The 14322-nt window shown below is 47.4% G+C and overlaps 1 protein-coding gene across 1 annotated transcript; it reads right to left on the bottom strand.

The window, feature by feature from the left end:
• Window positions 1-8962: 8962 nt before the first annotated feature.
• On the bottom strand, window positions 8963-10757 carry LOC121464262 (ADP-ribosylation factor-like protein 11). The gene is made up of 2 exons (XM_041677094.1): window positions 10692-10757; window positions 8963-10105 (listed from the first exon to the last, which is right to left on the bottom strand). The coding sequence occupies exon 2, from the start codon at window positions 10045-10047 to the stop codon at window positions 9472-9474; it is 576 nt and encodes a 191-aa protein (XP_041533028.1). The 5' UTR covers window positions 10048-10105; window positions 10692-10757; the 3' UTR covers window positions 8963-9471.
• Window positions 10758-14322: the final 3565 nt, after the last annotated feature.

Consider the following 14322-nt stretch of genomic DNA (forward strand, 5'->3'; position numbering starts at 1 on the left):
CATGGTTACAGTGAGTTTTAGGCTTGGGGCAGGGACGCTCCAAGGAGCATGCCTTTCTCTGAGCATCAAGTCAGGGAGCATGAAGCTTGTCGGACTTGTTACTGGAGAGAATGAGAATTCCTGTATAGAAGCTGTGTCTGCAAAGCCAAGTGACTGACGAAAACTTCAGTGATGGGGAGAGCCTGGCATGTTGTAGGTCCACAACCTAGCTGTAGTTTCTCTTGGGGCACCTGTAACTGACTAAATAGCCATTCCTTACATGGCGCTGTATCAGATTTAGTATCCCATGACTAACAGACATAGCCAGACCTAATACCTGACAGATACCTTTAGCACATACTAGCAAAACCTTTGTATCCCACCAACGGAAGGGCTTAGAGTGTTGACAGACACAATCCAAGGCCTTTAGCAGTTTCCGTAGCTGGCTATAACCCACCAACTTGATGTACCCATCAATATGCTTGAAAACTGTCCTGATTTATGACTGTGTTCTTTTATCATAAAAGGTTCATGAAATTGCTACCTTCCTGGAGCATAGTATTTTGGGAGATTGAAATCTATGGTTTTGCCCCCTGGTCATTCATATTTAGCTCCAAAATAAACCATGTCTTTTATTCCTTTGAGATGAGAGCTGTTTCTTCATCTTTTATCTTTCATTCTTTTTTTCCTGCTTTTTTTTTAAGTTGATGCTAGTGATGCTGACCTGTCCACATGGTTAAGTGATTTCTGCATTTTCCCACCATAATTTTGTTACAGGGCAAAATAGTGCACAGGTTTCCCCATCTTGTGTTCTTGCTGAGACCACTTAGGTTCCAAAATTTTATCTCCTTGATGGAGAAACCCATGGAAAACTACCCACCTCTATTCTAGGAACCTGAGGTCAAGATGGCCCAGCTAACTTAGCTTCTGTTAACCTGCTTGCTTGTCCAGACTGCCCCTTCAAGTAACTGTTTATCTTAGTATCTGTTAAACTATTGCAGCTACAGGGCGAGATACCAGGGTATGGTCTTGCCTTTTAAAATCTTTTACCCTGAACACTTGACATTATACTTGGGTCCTGAATACCTGGGTATAGTTCCAGACAGTTGGAATAAAGATTTCCAACTGGCTATAAACTGTGTCTGAGTGGTCATGTCATGTGGGCTCCCCTTAAACATTTGATTTTACTTGTTTGTTTATTTTTCACATAGGCCTAATGTAGCCCAGGCTAGTCTCAAATTCTCACCACATAATTTAAGCATCCAATGATGAAGCTAACCTGCAGCCGTGATTGCTAGAATATTCTAGGGTGATTTTTCTGTTCCTCTCCGTACTTTTACACTTATGAACTGAAATTCTCTTGTACGGTGGAGCTGTCCCTTCCCTTTATGGACTTAGTCACTCAATTATTGACGAGCGTTGACTCAGAATCGATTACAATATAGGCTTACTGCTTACACTGTCCCTAGAATTTTTCAGGCCTTCTATACCATCCTCTGGAGCTCAGTGTCATTGCTATAGAGAACCTTGCTGTCATTTTGATATTTACATATCTCTCTGTATGAAAAAATGAAAGTGGAAAAGCGGAAAGAAAGCATGGTGTGAACTCTGTGGATGTGGCCAGGGCTTGTCATCTGAGGACAGTGCTGACCTTCTGCTGGTCAGCATCTCAGTCCTGGTGTGGGGCACATGTGCTTTCTGTCACACATGAGAGCTAAGTCAGAGAGGTCCCCGCAGCCTCTGCTCAGTTCACGAACTTCCTCTCAATCTCCAGTTTCTTATGTGTCTCCCCTGTGCTCATCGGGCATGGCCACCAGAGAAGAAATAATAACATTCTGCTCAGAACTGGGGCAGCTGCTGCTGGAGTGAGGTGAGAGGTCGGGCTGAGGTCATTCTCCCCCTACACTCTCCACTGCCTCTGGTTTTGATCGCACTTTGGTCCTTCCTGTGGCATGTCCTGAGACCTCCTGATTTTAGAGCCTAAGTCCTGTGTCACGTGAAAGTGTGGACTCTGGAGACATGCTCTGAAGCGCAAATGATGTGTGTGACCCACTCTGTGTCCTGTGCCCTGCCTCTAAACCAGAGTAGAAACTTCTTAAGTCTGGGCACATTAGAGGGGTTGATGCTGCCTCCCTCAGACTGGTGAGTGCTGGAGAGGAAACCTGCCAAGCTGCACAGACCAACACAGTGTTGACTCTGTCCTGTGAACTGTTTCCACATGCCATGGTTTCAATGTTCATCTCAAACCTGTGAGTCTCTCTTCTGCTTTTTGGCTTTTATGAAATTTTGTTTCATTTTTTTCTTCCATTCTTCTTTTCTTTCCCTTCTTTTAATTCCCCTGTTGCCTGCCTGTTGAGGTTTGGGGAGCCCATACAATCAAATGTGTGTATACACGTCACTACTTAGGCTAATAACTCAATAGCCTCCTCTCTTTGGCTTCCCTGAAGACACCCCACACTACCCCACATTAGTTTTAGCATTAATAACCGTGTGTTTGTCCTGCAGCCTCAGAATTGGATTTGGTTATCTACATGTCCATCACAAAGGGCCAGAGGTGGACCTGCAGGGGAGTGACCCTGAGGTCTTCCCAAAGCTGTTTAGTCATCCCTGCCTCAAAGGAAACCAGGCCCAGGTTGAGGCCACACACTTGTGTAAGAACCTTGTGACCCAGCTGTGACTGAGCAAACAGCCAGCAGACTCTCTCCAACAAATACCATCTGACTGCTCTGGAGGATTTGACCCCACCCTGTCTAACAGGAGGGGGTTGTGGTGTGCTCGTTCTTGTGCCTGGGTCATGGAAGGAAGACAGAAAGAATAAGGGAATTAAGAGGGTCTGAGAATGCAAAGATCTGGTTTGCCTTTCAGGCTGACTGAGAGTCTAGAAACTTCGACTCAACTGATAAACCAAAAATTTCCTTCAGAGACAATGTGCCGTTCCCTAACGATACCCCAGACAAAGATGCTAACAATGACGAATGTCGGCTGTGCATCAAGTTTGATGCTACATGAGACTCTGTTTAAAACAAAACAAAACAAACCCTCTGCTTCCACAGGGCTAAAATGTTTGTAACCTCGAGTTTTATGCGATTAACATACAACTCTCATCCCCAGATTTTTTGATGTGCCTCATAATGTCACAATGCCAAGCCAGCAGGGGCGCTATGACCAAGACTCACTGAAAGAAGCTGTGTTGCTGGGTGGTGGTGGTGTATTCCTTTAATCCCAGCAGAGGCGGAGGTGGGCGGGGGTGGGGGAGAGGTGTGGGGGGGCCGATCTCTGTGAGTTCGAGGCCAGCCTGGTCTACAAGAGCTATTTCCAGGACAGGCTCCAAAGCTACAGAGAATCCTTGTCTTGAAAAAACCAAAAAGAAGCTGTGTCTACAAAGACTAATTGGCTGAATAGAACTGTTGTCATGTGGAGACCTTGGAATGTTGCAGTTCCAGGGCCTGATGATCTTGGGGTATTTTACCCTCCTAAAGAGACATTCATTGCCCTCCTCTGTATCTGAGCCAATATCTGCTGTCATAAATCCTTTAGAATGTACAAGCAAACCTTGCCTTTATCACAGTTTGCTGTTACTGTGATAAAAACCATGACCAAAAGCAACTTCGGGAGGAAAGAGTTTATGGGTTACAAGTCTGTTGAGCCAAGGCAATAATTTGAGGTAGGGGCTGAAGCAGAGACCATGAAGGAGGCCACTTACTGCCTCACTTCCTTGATGGGGGAAGAGTCTTTTGTTTTGTGTTAATTTCATTGGTTAAATAAAGAAACTGCCTTGGCCCTTTAATAGGACAGAAAATTAGGTAGGCAGAGTAGACAGAACAGAATGCTGGGAGAAAGAAGCCTAGTCAGTCAGTCGCCATGATTCTCCCACTCCAGACAGACGCAGGTTAAGATCTTTCCTGTAAGCCACCTTGTGGTGTTACACAGATTATTAGAAATGGGTTAGATCAATATGTAAGAGCTAGCCAATAAGAGGCTGTAACTAATGGGCCAGGCAGTGTTTAAAAGAATACAGTTTCCGTGTAATTATTTCCGGTAAAGCTAGCCGGGTGGCGGAAGTGGCCTGCCACTCCTCACAACACTTCCTGTAGCTTGCTCAGCCATCTTTCTTACACAGCTCAGGTTAACCTGCCCTGGTGGAACTGCCCTCAGTGGGCTGGCTCCCCCCACACCAGTCACTGATGAAGAAAATGCCCACAGACAATCTGGTGGAGACATCTTCTCACTTGAGGTTCCTCTTCCCAGTTGACTCTAGCTTGTGTCAAGTTGAACAGAAAACTAACCGGGAGAGACTGCTTCTTTCCACAAGTCAAAAGGATAGAAATACTGTCAACACCTAAAGCCCATGGCTGTGCTCTGACCCAACTTCCTGATGGGTCCACCAATATATTTGAAAGGACAATGAGGACTACTGAGAACTCAAGAACAATGGCAATGGGGTTTCTGATCCTGCTGCACGTACTGGCTTTGTGGGAGCCTAGGCAGTTTGGATGCTCACCTTACTAGACCTGGAAGGAGGTGGGTGGTCCTTGGAGTTCCCACAGGGCAGGGAACCCTGATTGCTCTTTGGGCTGATGAGGGAGGGGGACTTGATTGGGGGAAGGGGAGGGAAATGGGAGGCGGTGGCGGGGAGGAGGCAGAAATCTTTAATAAATAAATAAAAAAGAAAAGTGCCTTGACTTGCAACTGTTCTTATAAAAACTTCAAACTGCTACCACACTGGAACATGGACTTTGTGGTGTCCTCAATCTGTGTTCCTAGGCCATGGTCACTCATTTTTGGCTTCAGAAAAAATCATCTTGTATCCCTTTTGAGTGAGATCAGTATTTTTCACACTGCCATTCATTAACCAGAAAAAAAGGGTAAAGTGGCTTTTTCCTGAATGTTTAAACCTTATAGAAAGACCGGGTTGCATCCTACACGAAGTGACTGCATATTGCATGTAACCGTGATTTTTATGTTCAGCTTTGCCCCGAGTGACTCCATTTTGCCACGGTGCCTGGCTCCATGTAGAGCGATAATGTGGATGAAGGAAGACTCTGTGTGGTACCATGCGCATAGGTACCACTTGTGAGGCACAGGCTGAGAAATAACTTAGTCTAGGAGCTAAAAAAGAATCTCTGTAAATTTACCAAAGTCATTTAGGAGCACAGGCACATATGGCATACCAGAAATACCAGAACAAAGGATTTCCGGAACACACCTGACCGAGCAAGGGTGCACATCCCACCATGAGGGTGTGCTATGGTCTGATGGTGATGGTCCCTTGAACCTGTCAAATGACCACTTGCTGTGTGCATCAAGGGACAGAACGGTAGAGAACCCCCCCCCCCACTGTCTCTGGGGCTCTAGCTCAGCTTGTCTCCACTGCTCATTGTCTGTCCATCTGCCCACTCACCCAGACCTCACCTCCCTCTGCAGAGCTGAAGTCCTGCCCCCTGCTTCTATAGCTCTACTCTGTGACCCTGTGACCCTGTGACCCTGCAGCCCCACTCTGCCCTTTCAGGAACTCTCCAGCTGGGTGGCTGTAGCTGCCTCTGTCTCCAGTTAGGCATCCTTGAAACCCTCACTCCCTCTGCAATCACTCTGAAACCTATAAACATACAGAGCATAATTCACATGTGGTGTGTGAGTTGAGGTTCAGCTCAAGGGTAGAGTTTAGCAAGTACAAGGCCCTGAGCACCCTCCTCAATTCCAAACAAACAGAAACCAACCAAACAAACACCATAAAATTGGAAAAGAAAAATCTGTGTTTTCTAATAGCTCAGAAGGGAAGCCTGGAGTAAGGAAGGGGTAGGTTGTGAAGTCTGGAGTAAGGAAGGGGTAGATTGTAACCAAGGAAATCAATGCAGTTTGTGAACCCAGTTAGGTCTCAAAGAAACTCAGGAAGAAAGACTGAGATGCCCATTTAACATATCAAAGCAGTCTCTGGCCCCAGGTGCTCTCAGCATCTCAAGTACCCCTTACAGAGTCCTGGCTGCTCTCAGCACTCCTCAACTCCACCCCCATCACCACCACCACCTGGTGCCCTACCCTAAACTTCTCCAGCACTTGAGCAAACTTTGTTTCCTTTCCCCAGCTTCTCTTTCCAACCTAACAGCCATTTTGGCCCCAGGCTGTCTTGGCTCCACTCCTTGATCCTCAGGGCCTGCTTGCTATCTCTACTCTTCTCTCTCTCTTCTCTCCCACTCCTCCCTCCCCCATGACTTGGTATATTCTGCTGGCCCTGTTCAGTCTGGACTCTTCCAGATTCCATCAGCTGTTCTCTCCCTCGTGTCCACAATAAAACCTTCCCTTCAACCATACCTGGCCTTGGCCATGTCCTCATTTTCATTCAAAGTCTGACCCTGAAGAAAGACCTAAACATCTCTATGTTGCTGGCATAGTGTGCTCATGCCTGTTTACATCCTAAGGCTTGCTTAATTTTTAAAACATGTGCATTATATCATTTGAAGAACATAACTTAGCCAGAGGGTCACATATACAGTTATTGTAACGTGTGAGTATCTTTCTCAAGAAACCCACACCTATAGCTTTGATGGGTACTATAATCTCTCTACCTTCCCTCTCCCTTCCTTCCTCCCTTCCCCACCCCTCCCATTCCTTCTACATACTGAAATCTCTCTTCAATCTTAAAAGCTTTCCTTGCCTCATCCTAAAATTCTTGTCTGTGGTATAGTCCAGCTTTACTGTGTGGTGGGTCCAAGTGGGGGGGGGAGAAGACCTTGGGCTGGGGGTGGCAGTGTTGAGCTGTCTCTGTTGTCCCTGAGAGGAGCTACTCTGGAATGTAGGACACAGTCAGGGACACAAGGCTTCCCCCTTGAAGATCACAGCTGCTCCTCTGGCTGCTCGGGCACGCACCAGCACGCCCCGATTAACTTTACAGTTGTACTGACTTATCCCACCCCAGCCTGATTTTTCTCTAAAGCTTTATTTTTCCTGCTTTGTATCCCAGGAGGCCAGTGACCAGTGGAGAGACTCATCAAAACTGTGAGCTGGAGAGGGGCCAGGCTGAAGGGATGCTCAGGGCCAGCCTGTCAGTTATGTGTGTCTCCATCGGTTGGGTCTTTGCTGTCTACACACCCAGGGAAGTGGCAGCTCCATGCTCCACGGGTGCTTGTTAGAGGCAAGATAACCCAGATTCATTATCACTTGGTGCAGTTCCCTTCCTCCCCCTGGTACCTTGCATCCACACTTCCTCGGTCTTTTGTCAACTTCCAGCTTGGCCTATCAGCGGTCCCTCCCCACAAATCTCAAGAAGTCATAGACATTAAAATAGAAATGTCTTTCCAAACATGGGGTCCCAGGTCTGTAATCCCAGAAATCAGGAGACTGGGACTCAAGGAACATGATCTGGAGGACAGCCTGAGACTTTCCATATCCCTCACCATCCCTTGTGCTCACCCCTCATTCTGTAGATGCCTTGACCCAGGCACTCCCAGGATGCTGAGTCTTGTTGTTTTTTGCTTGTTTATAGCTCATACTCCTCCAGCGCAGGGAGGGGTTAACTCAGAACAAGAAACCCATTTCTAATGTGTGGATGCTTAGCTGTTAATAACACACACACAAAGGTTCCGTCTCACAACGTGGACTACAAACGTGTCTGTAATACATACCACAGCACATCTGTCCCCCCCATCCCTGGGCTGTAGAGAGAGAGTTGGAGAGAATGGCTGCTGTTGCCAGGATCTTCAGATTGATCACCCAGAACTCCTGGTCCACAGGTAGCAGTGGTTCCCTGGCTGAGTTTTGTTTCTTGGCTCCTTTCCCTCCTTCCTCTGCCTTCTTCCCCCACTTTCTCTCTTTCCCTTCCTTCCTACATTCCTTTGATCCTTCCTTCTCTCTTTCTTGATTTATGTACCCTGACCCTCTTTTCTCAGGGTCTTTCTCTGTAGACTGCCCCTCTTCCCAGTGTTGTGTGGCCACCAGGCAAGGGGAGTATTTGTTTTTGTTTTTGCCACAAACAAAGCACTCTTGCTATGTGCCTTTCATGAGAACTGAGATCTGATCTTTTCTGTTGTTATTCTTGATTCACATGGCAGCCCTGCTGCCCTGCAGCTCACAGTTCTCCTCATATGCCTGACTCCCAAACACTGGGGTTACAGAGAGACCCCACAGTCTTCCTGCACCCCTGATCCACCCCTGATCTCTACACCTGCTGCACCCCCATCCAGTGCTACAGATTGAGTCTGAAACCCTGTACATGCATTCGAGGCACTGAGCTGCATCCCAAGCTTGATATGATTGAAAACATTGTTAGGAATATTTGCTCATCAATGTGCTAGACTTTGGTGGCTTCTCATGGAAAACCTTATCTTCTCTGGGTGGATGGGGGTGGGGTGGGGGGCAAGGTGGAGGGAGGAGGATGAGGGGAGGGAGTGGGAATTGGGATTGGTATGTAAAATGAGAAAAGATAGTTAAAAAAATAATTAAAAAATATTTGCTTGGGCTGGAGAGATGGCTCAGTGGTTAAGAGCTTTGCCTGCTCTTCTAAAGGTCCTGAGTTCAATTCCCAGCAACCACATGTGCTCACAACCATCTGTAATGAGATTTGGTGCCCCCTTCTGGCCTGCAGGGATACATGAACACTGAATACATAGCAAATAAATAAATCTTTAAAAAAATATTCACTTATTTGGAGGGTGGGAGACACATGCTTGCCTATATATAACATATATAAATACATACATATACACATGTGTGTATATATACATACATACACACATATGTGTATATCTATATATAGCTACATGCCACAGCACATGTGTGGAGGACAAAGGACAATGTGTAGGAATCAGTTTTCTCTTTCCACCCTGTGGATTTTGGTGACCAAACCCAGGCCATTGGGCTCAGCAGCAGGCGCCATTACCTGCTAAGCCATCTTCCAGCCCCCATCGTCTCAGCTTTAAGGAAAGACATACGCTACAGAGAAGAAAAAGGGAGTACAAGTGGGGTCATTTTATTTTTTCACAACATAGGATGTAGGGCAGAGAAGGGCTCATCAGAGTTGGAGAGAAGGGTGAATCCTGGAAGGCCCCAGGGCCCTGGGGACACCTGCAGCACTGTGGGAGCTGAAGCCCCTCCTGGTGACAGTGACACCTAGGTCCAGGTGACACTCAGATGCACTTTTGAAACCTCTTTTCATTTGTGAGCTTGGTTCTCAGGTATTGTCACCAACTGTCACCTTCGCACTTGGTACTGAGCTGTTACCTGAGGCATTTTGAGGTTTTTTATGTTCCCACTGGCTATGATTATTCAAAAAAAAGCACCGGTTGATTTTCAGTATAGTGCTGATAGGAGTAAGTCCTGAGAAGAAAACATCCCGCCCAGGAGTAGAAGGATTTCGCGTGTAGTAAACTGAGCTGTAGTTTCTCAAGGATCACTTGGCCTTTCCTGCTCATAGAAGCAAGGATAAACTGTTCCCCCTGCTCAGGGGGTCTGGCTGGCCCTGACCCCTGTCCTGCTCCAGCAGTCCCAGGCTAAGGCATTTCAGCAGGATCTCAGCAAGTGCCGCAGGCTCTGCAGGGCTTCCTGTAGCCCCTGGCCCGTGAGAGCACTGCAGGCCCGGAGCTCCCAGCAATGGTCTTGAAACCTTTCCAGGCCTAGCCTGTTTCTGATTTCAAGCAATGGAAGAGCATCAGGCGCCTCCTGCTTGTTGGCCAGTACCAAGAAAGGGACGCCGGCCATGTTGGGGTCTTCCAGGACTTCCTGGAGCTCAGCCACTGCCTCAGGCAAGCGGGCTTCATTGGTGCTGTCTAGCACATACACAAGGATGTCAATGCCTTCCAGGTAGTCCTTCCAGGTAGCCTTGAGCTGCGGCTGTCCCCCGATGTCCCAGAGAATCAGTGACACACGTCCAGGAGATTCAAGGGGCTCCACATTGAAGCCCACAGTGGGTGAGGTCTCCACCAGAGGATTGCCTTTCAGTTTGTACAGGATCATGGTCTTGCCAGCAGAGTCGAGGCCCATCATTACCACCTGGGCTTCTGCCTTGTGACCTCTGGAATTCACAGAGCCCATGGTGGCCTCTAATAAATCCAACTGCAGAAAGCCTGGGGCGCGCATAGGCTATTCTGTCTTCCTGAAGAAAGGCGAACCCATGCAGACACGCTGAGCGTCTACCCTAGAACGAAAGAAGTCGTTTCAGGGAAGGCGTTCAGACCCAGGCCGGGCCTTTGAAAGGTCCAGGAAGTGAGGAAGTATGAGTCTCTGATCTCTGGCGCGGGTGAAGGACTGTCTGAAGATACAGAAATCAGGTGTCCTTCCTAGGTAGTTAGAGAGGAAGCTGCCGCCAGACCCTGGTCAGTGGAGGAGGCAGAAACTGTTTTCAGTTTGCACCGTCTGAGGCCTCTGGCCCTTCTGGGTTCCTCCCTAGACCCAGAAGAGGCAGCACACTGCATTCCAGACAGAGTAGAGAAGCCGGGTCACCGAGTGCTGACTTTTTGGAACTCCTCCCAGGCCCAGCACACTGGCCTCTCTAATTTCTATTGACAACCTCTGCTGATGCAGGCGGATTTGAGTCTGAGCCAGGACGTTTTCTACACCATCTAGAAGGTCTCTAGAAACCCTAGTCTTTAAAGCCTACGGACTGTCTACAGTTTAGGAAGAACTTGGGGGAGGGAAGAGGGAGAAGACAGCACTCCTAGGAGTCTGCATCAAGGGCCCTTTTTCACTCCTGCCACGGGCAGGAGAGCAGGCACCGGAGTTACCTCTGTGGTGAGCCTGGTCTGTGGCAGGTGTCCCTCCGCCAAGGCACTCCTCCGCCATCAAGCTGCTCTCTGCTGGTCGCCAGTCCCAAGAGTGAGGCCTGAAGGAAGTGTGGTAACTGTTGCAATTTGTCCCTCTTCTGCTTCCTCTCTCAAGTGGTTAGGGCGGACATCCTCCCATAGTGGGGATGTGCCTCAGAGACATGGTAGTTCTCCAGTGGTTGGTGGAGCCCAGACCAGCACCAGTTCTCATTTTTGGCAGCTGAGTCCCAAGGTCTGTGGGGGATTGCGCAAGCGCAAGCGTTGCTGCTTTCTGTGGCTCTTTGCCTTGACTCCTGTGACGGACCTCCGTGGGAATTCTGAACACAGGGGCACGTGCATCGGTACTTTTCTGGTGACTGGAGAGTCTTAGATTTGCAAAACGGTGAAGCTTGTAGCAATCAAAATGGAGTCACTTGTCAAGCCCTAACAAAAAAAGGAGGAAAAATGAATTAATGAATAATAAATAAGTAAATAAAGAAGGGGATCTCATGCATACATAACTGATAAGAATATTCATAAAAGATTAGAACCACAACCTTACACACACAAACACGCGCACGCACACACACACACATGTGCACACACACATACACGCACACTCACATGCACACAATGGTTATACAAAGATGTCTGCCCAGCAACTGTTTTATCTTGGAATAGTACAACTCTTTTGATTTTTCTTTGTAGCCTAAGTGGTTTCAAAATAGTTTTGTAGTCCTCTTATATTGGGTGTGTGCATGTGTGCATGTGTGTGTGTGGAATACAAGTATGTATGTGTGGGTATATCCACACGCACAAACATGTGCAGGCATGTGGAGGTCATAGGTCAATGTCAGGCATCCTCTTCAGTTACTCACTGCCTTATTTCCTAAGACAAGGTCTCTCACTGAACCCCCAAGGTCCTTGTATTTCTGTATACTTGAATCTCAGCCTTTCCTTAGGAGCTCACTGACTTGGGTGCATGAACCCACATTGCAGTGCTTTGTTAGTACCAAATAAAGAACATTAGATGTCAGAGAATCCCTCTGTTTAGTCAGACAGAACCATATGTGTATTAAAATGTGCAGTGTGATTCTAAACAAAAAACTCTCCAAAAGTGTGTGTGTGTATGTGTGTGGTGTATACTCACACACATACACACACACACACACACACACACATATGTCAAGGAAAATCTAAATAACTGTTTATGCAGTGACACTATGGGAGGAAGGACTGTGGTGGTCTCACTTTATAGCTAGCTGCTCTTGATCTAGTGTCCCGAGGACCAGACCTACAGAAAAGCAACGTTAGCCATTGGTGAGGGTGATGCTGCGGAGGATGCTTTGCCTCTCCCTGGGCTCCACCTCTCTGTGGTCATTGTCAGGTGCCATTGCCTATGTGCCTGAGCACTTTATATGTGGACTTCTCTTCCATTTTGTCATGCTACCTTCCTTTTATTTAGTCCTTATGTTGACTTTATCTCAAGATCCTATGGGTGAGTAGTCCTGTGTAGAACAGGAGTTGGGCGGAGCCTGACTCAAAAGCTCTTTGCAATTGGGCCTGTTGGCTGTATATCTTTCCTCGTGGGAGGAGGGGGCAGAGAGGGTAAAGCTACCCTAGCTAAGGCTGTGCAATTCTTCCCTAATTGCATGTTGTCTTGGGGTCTTGGGGGAGGGACTAGAGGAGGTAGGTGGGGATAAAGGAAGGAGACTCCAACTACACAGCCATGCAGAAGCTGCCATCCCTCTTGGGTGCAGACCTTCTAAAGTGTCTGGTTAAGGTTACCTATGATCCTGCCTGTAAGCCACCCCCATTGGCCTGATACACCAACTGGTTCCCAGTGATCTCTGCAGGAATGGCTCTGTGGTTTATCCCTGGGACCTGAGGGGGAGGGGACAATTTTTGTCTCTCCCAAGGAAGGGGTTTGGGCAACACACTGCTATTTACAGTTTCATTCCTACATCTTCAAAATGGCCATTGGAAATGTGCTCTGTAGGGGAAGCCCCAGCCAATCATCTTGCTTGTAAGGCCGCGTCCCCTGAGGATATTTTTTACTAATAAATATTGCTGGTGTGCTCCCCCCCACTTCCCTTCTGCTTTCCTGTTCTCCTCGGGAACTTCGGTTCTGTAAGTCTTTTCCTAATTAAAGCTGAATATTTTATTATAATTTCTGTCTGCCGTTCATTTATGCCGCTACAATGCTACAGAAAAATGAGGGGCCTTCCTATGTTTTGGGGTTCAGCTGTAGCGAGGAACACAGCTGGAGGAAGACACCCATGAGTAAGTGGTCTGAAGAGGTGGGGGGCAAGAGGAGGCCCTGAACCAGAAGTCCTCTGAGATGACCTGTACTGAGCGAGTGGGCTCAGAACGTGGGCTTATTCCTGTGTGGAGCATGCTTATTTCTGCCCATAACCTGTAGGCCAGGAGGGGACGTGGGTGTCTGTGTGAGTGTGGTGACAGAGAAGCCAGATAATGCAAACTTCATGAAAAAAATGTCATTTATAACCTGATGGGTAACAAATCGTTACTCACTATTTAGGAGGTGGAGGCAGGAAAATTAGAAAAAAGTCCAGAGTTTTCCTTGGCTCCATAATGAGTATGTGCTGGGTTACTGAGCTGGAGACTTTGTTTCAAAAGTAAAGAACATTGATGTATGAATGTAGAAAGGTCTATGCCAGTCACAGGGCACAGTAGACAGAAAAGGGAAAGAAATTTTTCTTCTGTTTAGAGAATGTAATAATACCTATGTATTTATTTTCACATGCTTTTTTAAAAAAGTAATCATCTATGTATAGGGGGCATACGGGTTCTGTTGCACCCTCTCAAAGGCCCCTTCTTCACACGCTTGTAAGTGTATTTGTGAGCACCCTCTTGCAGGTTTCCTAGCCGGCTGTTCTCACCGGAAGTGGCTGCGTTATTGTTCTCCACAGCCTCCCTCTCCCTAGGAAGGCAGAGATCTGGCTGTCCTTGCTTTCTAGTACTGGCCACAAGCACGGCTTTCCCTGAAGCTGCGTATCTGTAGCGAACATACTAGAAGGAATATTTATCCTGGCAGCGGCACCTGGACGCTGTGCTGCGTTCCGTCAGGGCCAGTTCTCCAGTGCTCCTCAAATTGCTGGACCTGTCCTGGTACGGGATCTCACACCACTGCTCCAGGGTGCTGCGTGGATAGGATGGTCGCTTACACCTCCGCGGCTCTGGCCACATTCAGCTCTGCTCTTGGCTGCCTGGGCCATTTTGATGATCTTGGTGAACGGGAGTGATGCCCTTTATAGCTTTCACGGTCTTTTATTTCTCTCACTTCCTGTCTAAGCAGCTTCATGAATCCACAACACTTTCCTTCCCTGTGTTCAGCTGGGTGCATATTAACAATGTTTGCCAATGACAGCCCAGGCTAATTATAGCTATGTAATCAGAGTGTATATACACTCGTGGGTTCTGATTGTTTTCATTTAAGATTGTATTGAAAATTACATGATCTTACTCCAATCTCCAGCAGAAATAGTGTAATGTCTTCATAATTATACTGTCGAGGATACTATGAGCTACTGTCCTCTGGGCACAGTAGGGGTTACATTCTAATTCCAAACAGTTGTGGTCACCTACAGGC

Source organism: Microtus oregoni, unplaced genomic scaffold, assembly GCF_018167655.1.
Source record: "Microtus oregoni isolate MIOR12 unplaced genomic scaffold, Mior012 000001F_ref0000356, whole genome shotgun sequence".
Classification (NCBI taxonomy): domain Eukaryota; kingdom Metazoa; phylum Chordata; class Mammalia; order Rodentia; family Cricetidae; genus Microtus; species Microtus oregoni.

Bases quoted from the DNA above. Each gene is read 5' to 3' on its own strand.
- LOC121464262 (XM_041677094.1), bottom strand. From the start codon at position 10,047: ATGCGCGCCCCAGGCTTTCTGCAGTTGGATTTATTAGAGGCCACCATG.